The sequence below is a fragment of the Xiphias gladius genome, chromosome 2 (assembly GCF_016859285.1).
Source record: "Xiphias gladius isolate SHS-SW01 ecotype Sanya breed wild chromosome 2, ASM1685928v1, whole genome shotgun sequence".
Classification (NCBI taxonomy): domain Eukaryota; kingdom Metazoa; phylum Chordata; class Actinopteri; order Istiophoriformes; family Xiphiidae; genus Xiphias; species Xiphias gladius.
In genome coordinates this window covers 2,243,811-2,265,554 of record NC_053401.1, presented here as the reverse complement: position 1 = coordinate 2,265,554, position 21,744 = coordinate 2,243,811, and the positions used below count along the sequence as shown (strand labels likewise).

Sequence of the window (21,744 nt, the reverse complement as noted above, 5' to 3'; positions counted from 1 at the left end):
GACACTTCCCCTCTTAACTAAGTAACTGACTGAGGCCTGAAAAGGTGAACTATGCAGTAGTTCTCAAAAAAAAACCATTTTACTGCATAATAAGTCATTTTATTTTTGTCAGTTTAAGTAAATTAAATCGAAAAACTTTTGTTCTTTTACCTAAGTAGGAGTTTGAATGCTTTGTTATAGTCATAGACAAGAACCTGAGCACTTCCTCCGCCACTGATAAAATGATCTTTGGTCCATCGCACTGTTGTTCTTACGAAGTGCCGATCACACACACGCGCGCTTCTGATCCTGCTGTTCCTCATATCTTCTCGACGTTACCCGTTCGAGCACGCCGGAGTGGTCGCGGGTGTTGTGAGTGTACGAAGGTCTCAGCGCCGGCCCGAGGCGAGGCAGGGTGGAGGGAAAAGAGAGGGAACGGTTGCTGCGAGCAGCCGTTCCTGCGTGCTTGTTTCCGGGGTTCGAGCAATGGCAGAGTTGCTCTCGGGCATTTTGCGGAAACACTGCGCCCCGAACTCAGCGTCCACTACGTCGAAAGCACCCCTACATTCTGCTCTGGGGGGCTGGAGGCCTGCAAGTCAGATTAAGCCACTTGCCGAACCACATGCTTCGTTTTTTTTTTTAGGATTTTGCCCCCCAGTTATTCCAAGAAATACTTTGCCACACAGCTCCGCTGTTAATTCAGTACAGGCCGTTTGAAATCATTAGAGTGGTTAAACATTGCTCATAGAGTCCGGGTGCACTGGAGACCAGAATCAGTATAACACGAGGCACAGTGAGGATTAAAGATACCGTAGGTTTAGATGGAAATCCTTTCAGCGTGTGGAATTTGGAGCAGCACCAGATGAAATGAGATCCTCAGAATCTGTTACAGTTTTTGAAAACAGGATTAAAAAAACTTTACTTTTAAAGCTTCTAAAGCAAAGAGATGGGGAATGTGATTAGTATTTTAGTAAAGATCTACAATTTGCATAATGAGTAATAATGTATCTACTATAATCTGCATGTCAGTCAATTATGTATGAGTTCATTTCACTTTTAGTATTTCATCCAGTGTCATGCTGGGGTTTTATGCGTAGCACTTTGACTGTTGTCTAAGCTGCTTGTTTTATTTGTTTTGTGTTTCTGCACGTCCACGCACTGCAGTGGATTTAATCTGCATGATTGTGTTTGCGTCTTTTGTGATGAATGTGTGAAAAAGTGAAAATCGATCATCAAAATAAAGAAAAAAAAAAAAAAGAAACTGCAGCTGTTGCATTTCAGAATACGTCCAGGCCAGTTGCATCGACAGGGTTTTTGGAGAGGGAGCCTGTGTTTTTAGCACATATGATTATGATGTCTTCAGCAGGCTCAGCGACACACGCAGCCGCACGTGCTAGAATCCCCGGCTCCGGCTGGGATTTTTCCAGGGAAAGATTTTTGTGGAAACCTCTAGGGGGGGTTTCACGATCTGGGGACCATGAATATCCACAGGGGATTCAGTGTCACTCGAGGGTTGAGATGAGAAGCGTTGGACACACAGTTGGGCGTCTTTACGCGTCGTCTCTAACAGGACAAAGGACTCAATTATTCTGACCACTATTCTTCACTGTTATGGATCCTTGTCTTCATGCCGCTGTACAGAGCTGTTTTCTCTCTGTCCCTTTAAATTTGTATCTCAGCTCATCACTTCTCTCTCGCTCTCTCAGGGGAGCTCAAGGCCCTGCATGACAACAGATGGAGCCCTGAGGCTGTGGGACCACACACACACACACACACACACACACACACAAATAGAGTGAGAGCTGGCAGCAGTGGGTGGGGTAAGAGGCAAGGTGCGGTAAAGACTGATGTCAACATCAGCACGAATGCAGACACACAACCTCAGAGAATCTACAGTTATGTGGATAGATGTAGATGAGCACCGAGGACACACACAAAGCAGATTCATAATGGAAGAATGCATTCAGATACACACACACACACACAAACACACAGTTGGAAGAAAAACAGAAAAAAAATCTGACTACGTTTAAAACAGAAAACCAAATCAAAGAAGAAGAATCCGCACAGAGAGATTGCTCTCTTTGCATTTATGTGTTGAGAACAGTTCACACTCGAGTTTTGAGCTAATTTGAGTTTCAAAACTTCAAAAACACTGGGCTGGGAGGACGTTTGGGGATTTGGAGAGTACTGGCACAACAACATAGTAACCCTTCCATCTATCCGTTTGAGAGTCTGACTCTAGTCAAGGACCACTGTGGCAACGCTCGAAGCCACCCCAGACATCCTCTTCCCATCAACTTTCTTTATCCACGCCTGGTCGGTCTCCAAGAACACCTAGGCATGATGGGAGGTGTGGTCTCTCCTGTGAATCCTGGGTTTTCTCTTGGGGTACCCTAACAACAGTCAACAAAATGACCCTGAACCACGTTCCACAAGATTCACCGCTAAACTGGCAGCGTAACGTCCGTCATCACACCATCTATTACCTACAGTACCTGAACTCTAACTCCAACAGCTGCTGTATCCTCACCTGGACCTCACTGAGGAAACCAGGACGGCTACAAGGGTATCCATCCCGATTATCCAGCCTGGACTCTCAACACCACCTCCCGGGCCAAGAAAGCACAGCAGCAACTCTAATCCAAAGCGATTCGATAGTGGCGTTCGACGGTGATTTCAGTTCAGGCAACATCTTACCGTCATATTAGAAATATCTTAAAAAATACAATCTAGTTGAACTTTTAAGGACACAGACCCCATTTCAGGAGCTTTTACTGTATCTCCTCACACACTGTAACAGTGTCTCCAGTTGTCCGTACCACAAATCTCAGACTGTACAGAGCTCAGCTGCCACGATCTTAACCAGAACCAAGTGGTGCGAACCGCCCCGTGACCCGAGGGGCTCTTCTATCCACTTTGCACCACAATCCGGTTAAAGTGCAAATCTTCCATCACAGAGATACTGTAGCAGATAAAAAAAAGTTGAAAATATCCATCTCTGTAGGACAAATGTAGAGCGTTGGCATCCTGGAGGGCCAAACGTGGGCTGGCTCTGGCCCATATTTTGGCCCCACTTTTGGCTCGGTTTTGGGACAGGGGGCACGGGTTGATTTGGAGCGAGAGTCAACTCCGGTTAGCAGCACATGGCCGAGCTCTGGGCAAACGCTGGCAACCTGGAATCAGACCAGCACACCTGGGTGGATTGTGGTGCGTCATCCATCACGAGTCGGGCATGAGTCCAGAAGCCAGGTGTGGCAGGTTTTTACTGAAGGGCACGGCTAAGCAAAGGTGTTTTTGCTGCCCGGGGCTGAAGCATCCCGACGCACAATACCGGAGACTTTCTGTCTCCAGGCCATTGAATTCTTGACATACTGCTCAGCCATCACCACTTACAGGTACCATGTGGAGTTTTTCACCTCCAGTAGTGCTTAGGAGCAACGTTTTGATGTGTGGATTCCCTTTTTGTTTGTTCTCATGCACTTGCCTGAGGATGAACAACTCTAATAGTCTCTAATAACTCTAATAAATGTATAAAATGCTTAACAACGCTATGCAGGAGTCTCCACATCTGGACTGTAGGCCTCTAATTGGCTGCTTTGATGCGTAGTACATGCCAGCACGTTAGGTAGCATGTTCTGTGCTTGAAAACAGTTTTGTGTTGCATAAGTATTTTGTTCCATTACATCACTGCCGTTATATGAAAACCTTTCATGCCCACTGTAAATTTGTAGATTTTCACACACTGTCTGTTCTAAGAGATGATATGGTCGTGATTATTTTCTAACTTCACTAGGTTCCTAAAAGCCTTTCAGAGCTCTTCGGGAGATGCCAAAAGTTCAGTATCATTTGGTTATAGTAACAGCTGAGACTCAGAGTGTCCTGATAATTTGAAACAAGATTTTCAACTGACACCTTTGGGTGACCTGGCCTGGACTCTGTGGCCTGTTAATGCAGCTAATACCTGTGTAAAGGTCGGGGAGGGGAAGTAAATGTCAACGCTACCCTGGGCGGATGGAAACAAACGGCAAACTTTGACTGAAAGGGAATTTCTAATGTGACGAATGAATGTGGACAGGAAGGAGGTGTCTGACACATGCAATATGGAGCCACAGTGATCACATTAGCTTGTTTGGGTGTGGAGAGGAGAAAGGAAATGCACAGTGACACGGCTAATTGATTCTTGCAGGACAGAAGAGTAGAACGCAAACAATTATGAAGACACAAGAAGAAGAAGGAGAAGGAGGACAGGGAGATGAAATTCGATTGCTCTGACACGATTCATTAAGTTGGACAGGAAAGAGGGGAGCGTAAACACCAAATGTGGCCGCACTGAGCTGCATGTTCATTTTTATAAGGTAGAGCTGCTGCTGAGAGGCTGAAAGATTTACAGTATGAGGGAAAACGTGTGGTCCAGACAGAAAAATGAGAATATCTCTAAAATCATTCCCCCATGTCCCTTTTTTGTACCATATAGTAACACTGCAAAGTGGAATGGGAACTAGGGTGGAGGGATCTACCATCCATCCCAAAACGAGGGTGCTGCCTGGCCACAACTGATGTCTCTTTTTGGCTGCAGGAACTTTTCCACAAATGTTTTCACGAACTCGAGAGACTGACCTCCATTTTGGCAGAAGAGGCTTGTTTTGGGGTTTCAAATTCTCTGGCTCAAAAAGGCTCCCTGCTAGAACCCTCCCTCTCAGCGGAGTGCGTAGCTGTAGCCCTGCTATTTGTTGAGGTTAAAGTTGCTGTTTGTCAGCCCTAAACTCACAGTTATCGGGGGGGCTGATGTGCTGTGTTTACTGCCGCTGCGGAGAAATAAATCTTGTTCATATATGACGTTTTGCTACCGGGGTGTATTAGGCTGGCCAACCTCGCTAATGCCACCGGCAGCTGTGTGTGAGAAGCACAAACTGGGACTAGGGTTAGGCAGCGCTGCCAGTGTTGGTGAGAGCCAATGTACCACATAGAGCTTGGAGTTTTGCCCACTACATGCCCACAGAATCCGGCTGAACCGAACTTTCGGATCCGAGCAGACACATTCGAGCTCATTTTAAGCAGGAAAAGATGTTTTTACACAAAATGTGTGTATTGTTTGGGAAAAAAAAATCACTTTCATTAACATCGCATGCCAACAAGGATCTTTGTGATTGTGTGTACAGCACAAACAATATAATTTAGAGTGTGGTTTGTCTTTAAACCCTAAGACCTTCTGACAGGCCAAGAATGTCAGTAATTGGTTGAACACAAGCCTCGAGACAGCTCAAACTTGAGTACAACATTCATTCACAATGCAAACAAACACTGGTCTTCCAGTGATTTTCATTTTAACTGCCACTTCAACTTCTTTCAGTGCTTCATCTTCGGGTTCAAGTTCAACTCCAGCAGGTGCTTAGAGCTTAGCTGTTACCGCTACAACAAAATTACATTTCTGGAGAGAGAAAGCGCAAAACTTGGCTATCGTCACCTCAGTCGGCTCCTTTTAGTACCTACGCTTCAGCTGAAACGACTCTTGTCATCACATCCACTTGAACTGTCACACTTTTCTTGCATGGCGTCCATTTTACAGTAACTGCCACTTCAACTTTTCCTTAGTACCTTAGTTTCCCTGCTTCAATTAAGTTCCTTTGAGTGCACCAAGTCCAGCCATTGATGCCATACAAGTACATTTAAAAAGCTCCAAACAGTAAAACTTAAAGACCTTAGCTCTTCCAATTATGCAATGGACAAAAGCACGCTTGAATTTTCTTCACCAGCTACTTCATGAATCTAAAAATGGACAGAAACGGCACTGAGTTTCAGTACAATTAGGCTCAGTTCTTACTTTGAGTCCTTACTTTGCAAAGTATAAACACATCTTCATACAAAAAACAGTTCACTAAATAAGCTCAACCCCTCGGATGCACCGGCGTTTAATGTCTGAACACAAACGGTCGTGCAAGAACTGACTGAAGGTTCAATTCCCAGACCCAATCACACTGTAGAGCCCCCTGACACGCAGGCAGAAAAGGAGGAGGGAGTATTTTCTCTGCCTGATATGAGTACAAATTGATGAACCCAACGGTAATTGTACAAAGGACAAAGAGTTGGCTGACTTCCCTTAAATGGGCAGCAGAGGAAGGAGAAGTTGTTTTCTCTCTCCTGATTTCAGCAGGGGGATAGAAAGTGAACAGTGTGATTTTTATTTAATGAATGCAGACACGAAAATCAAACATCAGAGGAACAGCGTTGTTCCTGCTGCCTTTGACTGGACGTGAACCCGCTGACGCCATCCTGGCGAGACAAAGCGGGACGCAACCGAAAAACCTTCACGGCAACGTCGACGCCAAGTAACGTCAGAGGGAGAGGACGACGTCCGCAGCCTTACCTAGCTTGGGAAGTGAGTACTGGACTTTAAAGTAGTCCTGGTAAAATCCCAGAAGCCTCTTGGTGATGTGGAGCGCGTAGTCCCCTGCTCCGCTAGAGATGGCATCCGGCCGGGCGTAGAGACGGATCTGAAGACAAAGACGCAGAGAAAGAGAAATGTAAACAGGCTTATTTTAATTGAGATGGATCTAAACACAAATACATACAGAAGTAATGGAATTAGTGTATGCTCAGCCCTAGAGAAAACAAAATGGAATTAAGCCATGTTTTTTTTATACAGAGAAGGAAATTAAATTTGGCAGAGTTTGCGATAAAATCTACAAGGAGACAAACACAACGAGCCTGAGTGTACATTAAACTTTACTTAAAAAAAAATAATACAAGCAGACTGAGTTTAAATTCAAATCTGCAGAGACACAGAAATTAAGTTTGAGGGAATTTCTTTGTCCAAATGTGCACAGAGACAAAGAGAGACGGAATCGGGCCGGCGATACGCAGGACAAGCCCACAGAGAGAGTAACTGAATCAGGCCCGAGATCATGTTCAGCTCTCCAGGCAAAATAATGGAGTCAGGTTGAGGTTTTGTTCAAATCTACACAAAGAAAAATGGATTTACAGCTGCACCAGAAAAAACAATTGACTTTTAGACGCCGAGAAAAAAAATCAAGGGGAAGAAAAAGTTCTGCTTTAGTTGAATTCCAATATTTTCTCACAGTCAAAGTCCAATAATCACAGACCACAATGAGGATTGGCTGTGTGATTAGATCATGCGAGGAAAAATAACATGTTGCCCGTCCCCGGCACACACACGAGACACTCATCTGGCAAACGTTGCGATCAATAATCAATACCGCCAGGTCACGTGACTGCTCCGCACCTATCAGCGAGCTCGGGTAGTGCAGTGACCTCGCTGAAAGAACATCGGGATGACATGCTGACAGTGTGTGTGTGTGTGTGTGTGTGTGTGTGTGTCCCTGAAGCTCCACAGCCACGAGTTACACTCACATCACTGTTAATGGGACAATTCTAAATAATTACCTGATGTTTCAAAACTGTTTCTGTTCATCGTTACTATCTCACAGTTAACTTTTCAGTGCATTACGGCGGATACGAGGCTTCCTGCGTGCAGCCTCTTTCGATACGCCGACTGCCCCGAAACTTGACTAACAGAACAGTGACAGAAACCGTCTGACACTTCACCTTCTTTTTCTCCACCGGGCTAAACAGTTAGAAAGGCTACTGGCAATGTGCAAAAGTGTTCTGTCGCTCACCTATCTAATATATGTATAGCTCCCACTCCTCCAGCCATGTCAATCGTTACGATGAACACGTCACATGCTAGCACGCTCACGATGACAATGCTGATGTTAAGAGGGTGTCATGTCGACAATGCTAACCCTCTCTGTTTAGTCAAAAATGTGTCAGCTAGCACTAAACACAAAATACAGCTGGGGCCTGATGGGAATGTCATTGGTTATTTGGTCAACTGGGCAAACGATCACTAAAGTTGTTACAGTTATGCGAACGCGAGTATGTGAACAAATTTTCATGGCAATCGGCCGAACAGTTATTGAGACATTTCATTCAAAGCCAGAAACCTGAACCTCGTGGTGGCGCTAGAGGAAAAGTCAGGGGATCACTAATGAAGTTAAGATTTATCCTCCAGGAACAACGAAGCTAAAATTCTGACCTGCTATTGGCACACGGTGGAAAGTCAGTGGATCCCCAAAGTCACTGAGATTCGTCCTCTGTGGATCATTAATGTCCGTACAACATCCCCAGCCAATCCATTTAATAATTGTGAAGATATTTCAGTCTGGAGCAAAGTGGTGGATCCACCAACCGACACTGCCGCCCCTAGGTCCATGCAGCTAACATGGCTAAAGATTCCAACACAACAGGAGAAACGTGAACCCTTAAACGATCTCTAAAGGTTGGCTTTAAAAAGGCAGCCAGCATTTAATAACAGTTCTGCTCCCAGAGAGCAGACTGAAGCAGGAAACCCGCTGCTTTGGGATCCTCGCTGTTTGCCTGCAGAAAACACACGAGAGCGTTTCCCGTCTGACTGAAAACTTTGGCAACCTCATTGAAAATGAAGTTAAAAACAAAAACGTGACTGATAATTTTAACTGTCCCTGATACCATATTACTGTTTGTTACTGTGGCATCAATCTGCCTGTCTGTTGTGATTCTACGGCTCTGTCAGAAACGTTTCTCGTCAGTGACTCCCGACTGATTCTTTGAACCGAAGCGATTCTATCAGGCTGACGGACGGACAGACGTCTGCTCCGTCTGAGTCGATTTTCTAATAACAAAAAAAAAAAAACTGCTTCTGAGCTAAAACCAATTTGGCAAGTTTCCAAGAGAAAATGAGCTGCTGCAGCTGCCTGATCCAATCCACATCCAGAGTTTGATGTCAACTGGGCTAATCTCGCTGTGTAATTGCACTCAAGGACCTATCAAGTCTAAAGGTCCTGTTAGCATCTGCTAGCAGGAGCTCATTGTTCTGTATGAACGTTAGGATGACTTAGCTCTTTTTTTAGAGTCTTACCATCAGTGGGGCTAAAACATGTAAGGTTTGTCCTGAAGGTGGCGCTGGAGGAACAACTGATTTTTATTTTATTTATTTATTTTTTTTAACTCTTCAAACTTGTCGTCTTCAGCCCAGACCAAGTGACAACACGCGAGGACAGCAGTGTTCCCCAACGCCACGAGTCCACACAAGTCCACGTACCGGACGCCCTGGGGTGTAACTGGCTTTGACACCGGTCGACGAGCCACCGCGGGAACATCCACCGCGTGCGTTTGTTTAGCTGTAACGCAGCTCGCTCTACAACGCCATCCCTCTTCACGTCCAGCTAGCTGCCAGCCCTGTGGGTCTGTGACGGATGGAGCAGCCGCCACACTGGTCACACACAGAGACACTATCAGCTGACAGACCGACATTACCGTGGCGATGGGAGATGGCGACATCACTGATCAATATGCATGTGTCAGCCCCTGTGAATGAAAATAAATAAATAAATAAAAAATCTGCCCGGGCACGGCTACAGCTGTGTGTGCTTGTTGGATGGTCTTTACTATCAGAGAGAGAATCCGGCTCACCGCCAGCCGAAGGACGACGGGCGACTGGCTGTCAGACACAATGAAACACACGTACACACAGTGCACAAAGTTAAAATACGCATGCGCGCACACACACACACACACACACACACACACACACACACACGCGTTTCATATCATTTTTCACATGAAGATGGAAGCGAGTCGACACACACATAAACACAGTGGCATCATAATGTAATGCTGCTGTATCACAGCCATATCTCTCTCTCTCACACACACACACACACACACGCGCACGCACAAGGTAAACATTGCTGTCCCAGTAATGTCACTCTGCCATCTCTCTTAGTTCCACTCCCATGAACTCAGATTTCGCACAGCTGCATAACAACACCGGATTCTGTACAGTCCCAACGCACAGTAGGCCCGGTTCTGCAGGGTATCGCTACGTTTGTGTCACATAAAAATCACCTGTTAAACCGCAGGGGGCAAAAAAACACTAAGGAGAAGATAGACTGCGTCCAGTATCCAGCTCTGTGGGTGAACCTGCAGGATTCGTTCGGCTCATTCATTAGACACTGGCCTTGGCGGAGGCGTGCGTCCCTCCGAGTGCCATCCCAGTTCTGCATGAAGATATGTGTTCAGCAATTGTGAATGTTTTTTTGCTCTGTAGATGGTCAGTTGTGTTGCATGATTCAATTATGCCGTCTTTGTATGTAAGGCAAGCCTCCTGCTGTTGTGAGCCCGAGGTCAGATGTGAAAAGCCCAGTAGTCAGCAGTCACTGAAGGACGGAGCTTGCCTCGCTGACAGTTTGGCTCGACACAGCTGTTCTCGCCACTGACTTTGGACTTTCGGAATCCATTTACTCTGGATCATCTTTTTTTGGATACTCCTGTGGATTATAGTTTTGTTTTGCTAAAGAGGGATTTTATTTTGTAAAACACATCGCCGCTACGTGAAAGAAGGATTATTCGTGTCAACTCGGAGAAGCGAGTAGCCCATCGATTTGAGACGGATGCATAGAGGAATTGGAAAGAAAAATAATAATAAAATAAAATCAGACATGCGTCAAAACTACAGACAAACTCAATTCTGTAGCGGCTACAGTGAAACTTTTGGCTGTTGTGAGGTTAACATGCTCCAACAGGCTGTGAGCATCTCCGCTACCACCAAAAACTGCAGTTTTTTCTGCCTCTCAGCCCAAAAAGGTGATTACAGATCAGGAAGCTAAACCTAATTGGATCTGATGCTAGATTCTGATTCAATAATATGCCATCAAAATATACTAAATATCACAAATTTGCCTCAAGGGACTTTACAATATTTACAGCACCCTCAGTCCTTGGACCCTTGAATCGGATAAAGATAAACTCCCCATGAAAAACCGTTTCGCAGGGGGAAAAAAATGGAAGACATGTCAGTAGGAGCAACTGAGGCGGGTTCCCGCTTCCCGGACAGACATGCAGCAGATGTCTTGTGTACAGAATAGAGCGCATGGTAAATTTACAGGATGACAACGTCATAGATTGTAAAAATTAACGAAGGAAATGATCTGGGAAGACGTGGAGCAACTTCCAGGTGCTGCCAACAGATCCTGAGCCACACTTACTAACACAAACGCTGCTGCTACTAATAATAATAAATACTAATATTATTACTAATGAATAAACACTACCACAAATACTAAAACTATGCTGATGCTTCCTCGCAATCCTGCTCCTCCTCTTCGATTTCATCCTCCTTTCCTCTCCTCTCCTGTGCTCCTAAGTTCCCCCGGCAGGACTGAGTTTTCAATGAAAATTCAGACTTTGTAATGCTCTGCTCTTATTCCCCACATTCTCCTCCCTCCACCAGAATTCATTTCAGAGTGCCGCAGCCAGCAGAGTGAATATTTGCTCAGAAAGTGGAGGCTTTATTGAAATCGTAGCTTCTTTCGGTGGACTGGCAGCGAGCTGCTGAATTGAGTATCATCTCCTGAGGATTCCTGAAACGCCTCCAGTCATGTTGTCCCAGGTGAGGAGAAACCATGGCACATTACATTTTTCAATAGGGGGGTGGGGGGTGGGGGGGGCGTTCTCCCTTCAAAGTATAAGCATATACACATTCCCTGCGTCTCCCCGGACTGACTTATGCTGCTTCAACTGAAATAAAACCTACCCAGGGTGGCTGAGTGGTTAGCGCCGTTGCATGACAAGAAGAAGGTCCTGGGTTTAAACTCGCCCCTCCGAGTCTGTGTGTTCTGTCTGTACCGTGTGGATTTCCCAAAACACACAGGTCAGCTGAAGTGGAAACTTTAAATTGCCCCGACATGTGATCGTGACTGTGAAAGGTTGCTGGTCCTGTTTTTTTAGCTCTGTGACCGCCTGTTGAGGATGTACCCTGCCTCTCACCCACTGCATGCTGGGATTCGCTACGGCTCCGCGTGACCCTGCTAAGCTGTTTGGAAAATATATGTACGGATGTATAAATTTCCAATTTCCAAACAATCTCTTAAGTGACTGATGAAGCTTCCACTTTGTCCAGTGTTTGCAATGTTTCCATAAATCAGAGGAATGTTTGCCAGTTTGACCAATTACTGCCCTTATATTCACAAATGAGGGACTTTGTTTCTACTGAAGTTGTCCACTTAGGCAGAGCTTATTAATACCCTGTGTATGGAATACTGGAATATTACAAGTCAAAATGTTAGCTGGGGAAAAAAAAACTGAGAAACAAGCGTATACAGCCATGCAAGCAGATCTGTGTGCTTCATCCTCTTAGGACCATGCATGTCTGTACCAATGTTGTGCCAATCCATCAAGCAGTTGTTTGATATATTTCATCGGATAAGTTATACATTTGACCTGCCGTGGCGCTGGAGGGGAGGCCCAGGGATCACCTAAGTCATTAGGACTCATCCTCTGGGGACCATGCATGTCTGTACCAATGTTGGTCCAATCCATCAAGCAGTTGTTTGATATATTTCATCAGATAAGTGATACATTTGACCTGCCGGTGGCGCTGGAGGAGAGGCCCAGGGATCACCTAAGTCATTAGGACTCATCCTCTGGGGACCATGCATGTCTGTACCAATGTTGTTCCAATCCATCAAGCAGCTGTTTGATGTATTTCATCGGATAAGTGATACATTTGACCTGCCGGTGGCGCTGGAGGAGAAGCCCAGGGATCACCTAAGTTATTAGGACTCATCCTCTGGGGACCATGCATGTCTGCATCAAACTTCATGTCAAGTCATCCAAAATTTACTGAGATATTTTAGTTTGGACCAAAGTGATGGATTGACTGACCAGAGCCCTACTGCTAGCGCTCTAAAAATGTTAGTGGCTATTTTCAATTAGTACAACAACAGAGTCTTGTAATATTCATCACTCTGCTGCTCTTGAGTTTCTATTTTTAACAGAGATAACATTTCTATTCATCATTTAATCTGGTGGATTCTACTTTGCCATCTTGAATTAAACTGCTGTTAATGAAATAAACACTTTCTTCACATGTTTCACAGTAAAATCCCTTTGGAGAGGTGAAGGGATTATTCCCCCTGAACTGCTGGAAAGCTTTTAATGTGAAGCAGATTAACAGCAAACAGCAGCAGTGGTAAATTATCACAGCAAACTGGAGCAGATCAAAAAAAAAAAAAAAGGGGGGGGGGGTTCTTAGCATAATACCATCAAACATACAGTACTTTCAAAACAAGCACTACAGGAAAGGCCTGTCTCCAATAACAATCTGTCAGAAAAAAAGACTGGTCAAATCTTTGCAATTAAGGGAAATAAATATCTTGGCCATTATATGAGCCGTGTAGGGGGTCTCACTCTGTAGTGGACAGGGACCACAATTTCAGGAATCTAATGCTAGACACATTCACGTGGTCCGCCGTGCATGCGGTAGCTGCTCTCTGTACCTGTGTAGCGTTATAAGCTACATGCCGGCCCTACACACGTGCGTTGACGAAAAACTATCTCTCATTAACGGGTTTATGCGCGAAAATGACTCAAACTTCTGCTCCAGGATCTAAAAATATCAATATAATTACTTTACACTTATTGGGAAGAAAGTGGAATGACACGTTTTGGGAAATAAGCTTACTACTCTTAACTGACGAGAAGGTCGATAGCACTTTCATATCTGCCGTTTAAATCTACGGATACAGCCGGGATCCAGTTAGCTTAGCTTAGCATAAAGAGTGAAAACAGGGGAAAGCAGCCGACAAAGACAGAATCCGCCTAGCAGCACCTCTAAAGTTCAAAAATTAACATATTATATCTTGTTTGTTTATTCTATACCAAAAATAAAATAATAAAAAAATGACAATACGCCCTTTATGGTGGGTTATGAGTTTTGGATTTGCCAGTATAGATTTTTTTTTTTTTTTTTTTTTTTTCAATTCTTAGGCTATTGGTACGCTAGCTGCTTCCATCTGATTTGATTTTAAGGCGTCTGGTCAGGTAGGCACGCCGACAGGTCTGAAACATCCCTTCATTCTTATCAGTCAGTCAATCAACATGAGAAACAGCCAAAGCCACGGTGACATTTTCTATTCAAAGCTGAACATCATTCAATGTTCGGGCAAACAGGACACGAAAACAAGACAGATTAAACCACAAATGCAAAATATTCCCTTATACTCGCTCATCTCTTAATTCATGTCAACTCTCTCTCGTCTGGTTCCTCTCTCCTTCTTTCTCTTCCTTACATCACTTTCCTCCTCTCCTCCCCTCTCTCCTTGTTATCTCTCCAGTCGTCCGTGACATCTCTCGCTGCGTTCTGGTGCTTCGTCTGTCGCCCTTGGATGATGGATGGGGTGATGGACGCTCGGTTGCCACGGTAATTTGATGGATGGTTTAGCAACTGATACGAGCGCCGAGAGAGTACGCCGACACACACACACACACACACACACACACAAACACACTCTCCTCACAACGCATGTGGGTCCCTGACTTTGAGATCAACAGGCCTCAGACAGGCACTACTCCCTCCATAACAAACACTGCTGACCCGTGGCTGCAGCGCCACACATCTGTCCAGTCACATCATCACTTTTGCAGACGACACCGCTGCGATGAAGTGAGACAGCCCGAGAGCCGGAGCAAGGAGAACAGTCTCTCTGTCAATGTCAACAAGACAAAAAGAGATGATTGTTGACTATAGAGGGACCAGAGCGTGAACGGCAAGCCGGCAGAGGCAACGTGCGTCTTCTGGTGAAAAAAAAATCCCCTCCTCCATAGAGAGACAAAGTCCTGCCTGCTTCTAGACTAGCCTACAGTATATACCGATAAGCCGGAGCGTTACAGCCACTAGCAGACGAAGTAAATAACATTGTTAATTATGGCGTTACACCTGCAGCAGGTAGACAATCAGTTCCTGAAGTTGAGGTGCAGGGAGCAGGAAAAATGGGCGAGCGTAAGGACCCGAGCAACTGACAAGGGCCAAACTGTGATGGCTAGACGACTGGGTCAGATCATCACCAAAACGGAGGGTCACGTGGGGTGTTCCTGGTATCTAGTGGTCAGTATCTACCAAAAAAGGTCAGAGGAAGGACAACCGGTGAACCAGTGCGGGGCCATGGGTACCCAGGGCTTGTTGAAGCGTGTGGTGGCTGACTATGATAGAAAGCTGTCAGCATATACTGTGTATTGCTGCTTGCTGCATATGGGGCTGCGTAGCCGCAGACCGGTCCGGGTGCCCATGCTTAATGTCTCGGCTGATCGTGCACATCGCATTACATTCTGCCTTTTGGAGACCAGTTCATCTTCTACTCACGTAACTGTTCACGGTGCCATAAAACAGAGATGCTCAGGTCAACTCTGTCATTGTCTCAAGTTGAAATTTATCCCACAACAGTGGGGGAAATGAACCCTCAGAATAAGTTACTTTTTTTTTTTTTTACATCACTACTGATAAAGGGTCAAAGGATATTAGAGTGGGGCTTATTGAATTTTTTGAATTGTTTTTAGCCAGGCTAACAGCGTGGCTCTAGGGAAGGAAATGAGTTCAGCCTCACAGAGCCGCACGCTCGGCTGCAGAGTCTCAGTCTTGTTGCTCGGTGGGCTTTTTTCCAAAAAACAAACAGCTCCTGGAATAGTGTTTGTGCCATATAACTGTCTTTTTCTAAAATGCTCCTGCTTCTTTTTTTCTGCGTAAGAAAACAACATACAACGACATGGAAGACATCAAAAACCTGGAATTGGCACTCAAATGACATATTTTGGTTTTTTCAAAACCAAGATATGATGTTTACTTGTACAAACGTGTTTTTAGGCAGCAGGTTGCTCTCCATGCAAATGCCATACGTGATATGTATAGATTGACCCATCAGAGTAGTTTTCCTCTACTTTTTCAGCATCGTAAGACAAATAAAAGCCTTCTTCTGACGTGGTAATGTGATTCTCTGGGAGTTTAGGAATCGAGGAATTAGTGAAGTCGTCGTGATGTCCCTATCATGGGAGTCATTTTGATAAAGTTGCTTATTTTGTGACGTGTTGGTGTCTGTGGATGCCAGGAAATAGGAAAGTAGGCATAGGTGGTTGGATGTACGTCATACACCCCTGTGTGTGTTGCCCTTGGTTTTCCGTTCTCACACTGTTTAATGTGAGTAATATTTGGAAGCCTGAGGAGGTAAAACTATCCAATATCTGACGTGAGAGAAAAGCAGTAGAGAGTAGAGAGGAAATCAATTCTTTGTGGTTTTTCTGCTTCTTTCTTATTACATTAGTCAGCCCCCTCAACAGATTTATCCTGCGAGGAGGACGAATCAAAAGGGTTACCTTAAGGAGGTTCTGATTCCCAGGTTGGGGGGGGGGGTCAACAAGAAGTTATGTGAAAAAAATGATTGAAAACCCCTGAATTTGAGAACCACACATTAGATCAGTCTTTAAACTTTACAGTGGCTTTCATTTTTCAATAGTATACAAAAGTATTTTCTTTGTCAAAGCAGATTTTCGTCACATTTCATCCATGCATTCATTTATCCTCTGCCTGCCTCTGCCGTATTACTAACTCTCCTGTCACTACAGACCCTGCCATGCCCTCCTAACCTGCAGCAGCCAGTGCTGCATGTTAGGAGGCAGGTTAGGCTAAAGCTTCTTCCCCGCTCACCTACTCATCTGTTCCCTATTCCCTAATCAGCTCTTTGTGTTTATACTGGACCACTTCCACTCAGTCCCTGCCAGACCGGCTATTGTGCTTTCCACGCCGTAGCTTTCCAGCCTCTCTTGCCTGTTTTAGACTTTCCGCCCGTTTTTGTCTTCTGCCTTTTGCCTGATTTACCTGCCTGCCTGTTACCAACCGCTGCCTTTGCACCGACTTCGCCCACTGCGTGCCCTCGCCTGTGTCTGCCTGCCGAGTCGAGTGACTCTGAGTCATTCTCTTGAGTCCTCCTAAACCTGAGCTGTCACAGATTTGTCCCCCACCTAACAAGTGTCCTCATTAAATCAGGACAGTCCTAAATTTTCAAGCATTTGTCTTCGTAACAGAATGTCTTTGTCCTGATAATCGGACTGAATTTTTGACAGATACATTTTTGAAAATGGTATCAGAGGTGAAAAATTAGTAACCAAGGACATGTGCAGCTGCAGCCTCTTAAAGTTCAAAGAAAATGACAATCAAATACACAAAAAAGACAATTTTCCCAGCTGAGTTCTCAGTATTGAAACACACTTTGTTGCTTGAATTGCTTGTTGCGATTTGTTTGGATACCAAACTGCTTAAATAAGCAACAAAGGGTCAAGGAAAGACGTCAAATGATTTGCGATGCATGTTAAATAATTTCTAATATGATAAAGTTGAATTGAGCACTGCGTCGTTAGCATATTTTGTGTTCTGCATTTCAGTGTGTTTTCTAACAAAGCGTTTCTTTCATCAGTCTCTCTCAAAGCCGCAACAAAGTTCTCTATATTCTAAATTAAATGGGTATCTACAACTCTACTGGGCAGTGAAGTCTCACAATCCTTTCCAACGCTACTGAAACCACAGTATTTTGTTAGCATTAAACCACAGCTTCCATGAGCCTTCGATCCGCGTCCTCTGTCCACCTCCTTAGAGCTGTATTTATCTATGTTGTTAAACCTTAGCTAAAGTAATGGGTGTCGCATATAAAATCAAATGTTAAAGTGACCTTTATCATTTTAAAATACTAATCTGACCTACAGTAGATTGTCATTCCTGAGCATTAATTTGACCTTTATTATCATTATGGAATGTTAATGTGACATTTAATATCATTGCAGAAGTTTAATGGTCTGCTCCTGGATTTTGTTATAGTGCCACAAAACCCCCAACTTTTCTCCCGGCTCACTTTGGTCGTGGGAGGAGAAGCTCTCTCCCGTTTCGCTTTTTCTTCATTACAGAATGTTAATATGTCAATGGTACTTTTACTCATCGAAGACCATTAACGAAACCATTATTACTACAGCGAGAATTACTTCGTCGTGGTGGCGTGCCTCCACCGGCCAGTCGAGTCGCAGTTTACAGCCAAGTCTGTCCAGACTCATAATATATGCATTGAAGACTTTTCAACCCGCCAGCACAGGAGATCCGTACGATTATTAGTTCCAAGGTGGGGAACCCAAGATTAGCGTCAACAATTCAGGATCCAACCAAATGTGAAATATGGTCAGAATCTCGCCTTCTGTTCCTGAGTTGTGGCGTTGAGTAATGGCCGGAAAAGAGTTTTGCAGAACATTATGATGTCAAGTTGAAGTTGACCTATGACCTTTAGGATAGAAAAGGTCCTCACTTCATGATTTTTATCCTAATAGACATTTGTGTGAAAGTTTGTCATAATTACTTTTCGTTTTCAACCGTGTCCGTTTGTTTGACAGCAGGATTACGCAAAAAGCACTGGACCGATTTGCACCAAACTCGGCGGAGGGACGGGGGAAGATTCACAGCGATGAATAGCTGATGGATAAACACCGACAGTCTTTGCTTCATGACATTTGGTGAAATGACACATGATGAAGGAATAACAAGCTAAATGACTGAAAGATGGGTTTTTTTTTATTGAAACAGGGGCTGCTCAGTGGGTCATCACACACACTGTTTGTTTGTTTGTATTCAGTCAGACTTTAATCCTCCCTGAAGGGAAAGCGGCTCATTACTGGAACAGAGATTCTAACAGCGACACATTACAAAGACAACACAACAGAAAGACAAACAGCTGTTTTTGAAGGAGGTGGAGAAAGAGAAAGGACACTTTGAAATAAGGAAAAGAAGAGGAAAATGACGCCTGGAAGAGTCCCAGACTAACTGAAGATCTGTTTGTGTAGCTCAGATCATCAGAAAATGGAAATGACTCCTTCATCCTGAGACCTTTATGTTGTTTTTACACTTTGTTTTGTTCCATACTGAATATGTCTAAGAATGGTAAAATTATCGCTACCGTTAGAAAGGGTAATAGTACTAGAGTAGGCTGTCACTGAAACTCGGACACACTCAGTATTTAATTTAATGTGCTGACAGTGGATTCTGCAAGTAGGCCCCCGAAGGGGTTGGTAAAAAGATTTATTTTATTTCATTTCATTTTTACCTTCCTTTGTCTTTTACATTAACCATAAACATGTTAACACAGAAATCATCCTGAACAACTTAGCAACGGCTAAGCGGCACCTTGGCAGTGCACCATCTCAAAAACAGAACGGAAACTAATCCGTGCTTTCATTTCCCGCAGGTTAGCTTACTGTCATGGTCTCAGACAACTTCGGCTCGTTCAGAAAGTGCTCCGAGAGTCCTAACAAAAGACTGAGAAAAAGTCGACACGTCACAGCCAGTCTCTCTTCACTGGCTTCCAGGGTGTCTGGTCCTCTCAGATCACCTGCTAGAGGGCTGCTTTTCCCACAAGCCAAAATCATGGAGGAGTAGCATTTAGTAACTGTGCACCTCAGAGTTGGAACAAACTTAAAATTGAGTATTAGACTTGTTCCAACCTTTACCGCTCTTAAATCCAGGTTAAAAACTTGGATGCAATTAAAATGGTTTCTTTTCCTTTAATTTGCATTTTAATGGTTCTTATGCTGGCTTTTGTTTTTAAGTGTTTTTAACGCGTTATAGAAAGCGCTTTGAACACTTGCTTTGACTTCAACAGTCTATCAACCATAAAGCAATTCCCCTGTACCCTTACAGCTTCTCTAGAGTGAAACAAGCAGCCACCTTGCAGTCCTGCAGCAGCCACCTTAAATCCCCTGACAAGCAACTAGCTACATTATAGCAACCACCAAGTGACCTCCAAGTGAACACCCTAACGAAACCCCTGGGGAATCATAGCTACCACATAGCAACACCCTAGCTTCATGTCAAGGCTTGAGCTAGCAGGGTAACAGGAACACAGGGGATAGGACCCAAATGCAGATGCCGCAGGCAGAGCTAATGGAGGACAGTAATTTTATTCACACAACAGAGTACAAAGGCTTACAGGATGATGAGGCAGGCAAGGGGCAGTCCAGGCAGAGAAGGCAGTCCAGGCAAACAAATCCGGTAAGGAGCAGGCAGGAATCCAAATCCAATAAACAGGCAAAAGGTCAGAATGCAGGTAAAGCAGGCAGAAACCGGGAACCATGGGGTGAAGATCGCAGCGACAAAACATAACGATCTGGCAAGGAATAAAGGGAGTGAACTGGTGTACGTAGTGAAAGGCTGATTAGGGATTGAGGTGCAGGTGGGGAGGCTCAAGTGACTGCAGGGCTGATGACAAGTGGGAACAGTTATGCAGATGGCTGGAGTAGTGAGGTGATGAGAAAAGGTGGGAATGTCTAAGGACATGGGGCGGACAGTTTGAGGAAGGCAGGTCTGGGGAGTTGAAGGGAAGAACGTGGCCTGGGAGAGGAGAGCAGGAGCAGGACACGGGGGCCGAGGGGAACCGAGGAGCCGGTTCCAGCCAGCAGCCATCTAGCAACACCTCACCAGCCACCCAAACATTCTTTCATAGAGATTGAACTTTATTTACACTGACAAATCTTTCCAGCTCTTCCTCAGTCGGCCATTATTTCTGACTGCTGTGCATGTGGAAAACTTACCTGCTGGGAAGTTTGTTGCGTAAATGCGGCAACCATTTTATTTTCAAATATTATTTATTGGTTTCTTCTGTTTGAAACACTATAAAATGTAGTTAATGCAGGAGAAAGTTGCCATGTCTTTATGTGGTAAAATGTTCTTACAAATATACAATAAAAATGGAAATGAGCAAATCTGTTGGCAACCATTTACCTAGGTAACACTCTGCATCACCTTAGGAACCAAGTAGCAACACATTAACAATAAGATACTGACTTTTGCAGCGGCGGCCAGCATGGCAGCTTAGGCAGGAAAAAAATGTCAGGAAAATGACACCTTTCGTCCTCAGCGTCTCTCTCCCTTATGATTTACAGGTTGAAGTTATCTTTAAATGTAAAACACAGCACACGGTTCGTGCAGGGTAAATGGCGTTTTGTTTATACACTGACTAAATTCCTGCTCCGAGGCTAGCATGCCGACGGATGATTTGCTTCCCTTTCTTCTGTTCTGAGGAGGATGGAAGGATGAATGTTTCTGTCAGATGAAGCTGTTTCAGCAGTTATGAAGGGGAAGGAGGGATTTTTTTTTTTTTTTCCCACTCCGTCACATAAAGCTGTTTCTTTCAGAGGTTTGGAAGAGGAGGATGGAGGGATGGGAGGATTAATGTTTCTGTCAGAGGAAGCTGCTCTGCAAACAGACAGCAGCGTCTTTACTGCCTTCGGGCTGAAACAAGGATTTTAATACGAGAGCGATGCTGTAACATAGACAAAGAGAGCGTATCCAGCGACTGTTTGTAAATATGAAAATATGCATGTGCCACTTCCTGGATCTCTTTCATGCTCTGCATGCGATTTGTCTGCAAATAGAATCATATCCTGTCTTTTAAAAATTGTTATTCAAACAGGACAATCTCACACTCGGTCTCAAATTTGTCCTTCCCTGGTGCTGAGCCCTCGTGATTTATCAGGTATGTAACAGCACGAACGGTATCTCATCTGTGTGTTTGCGCGAGAAAAATCCAGTCATTCAACATTTATCAATGCACAAACGGAGGCATTTCATCATCGTGACTGCTGAGTTAGTATGTTCATGTCTTCTTCGCAGAAGACCTGGCCAGAGCATGCCCGCTTTTATTCTAATCACTTCCTCATCATCATGCTGAAATCAATATCAGCTCTTCAAGAATTTTGCATCCTTGTTGCTCTACAAGCAACCTGCTAATTGTTCCCTCTTTAACACCGATGGGGTTTTTACTGATGATTTTTTTCTGCCTTTTGTTACTGTTTTCTTGCAACTTGCACTTTGTTGAGTTTAACTGATCTGCAGATTTAATTTGCCAG

At 44.4% G+C, this 21,744-nt stretch overlaps 1 protein-coding gene across 1 annotated transcript in view; it reads right to left on the bottom strand.

Moving 5' to 3' along the window:
• The window catches only part of LOC120797455 (thyrotropin-releasing hormone-degrading ectoenzyme-like), a 137,973-nt gene that overhangs the window by 95,768 nt on the left and 20,461 nt on the right, over positions 1–21,744 (bottom strand). Inside the window, exon 4 of the mRNA XM_040141143.1 lies at positions 6,347–6,473. Coding sequence (XP_039997077.1) covers positions 6,347–6,473 — 127 coding nt within the window. The remainder of the gene's footprint in view (positions 1–6,346; positions 6,474–21,744) is intronic.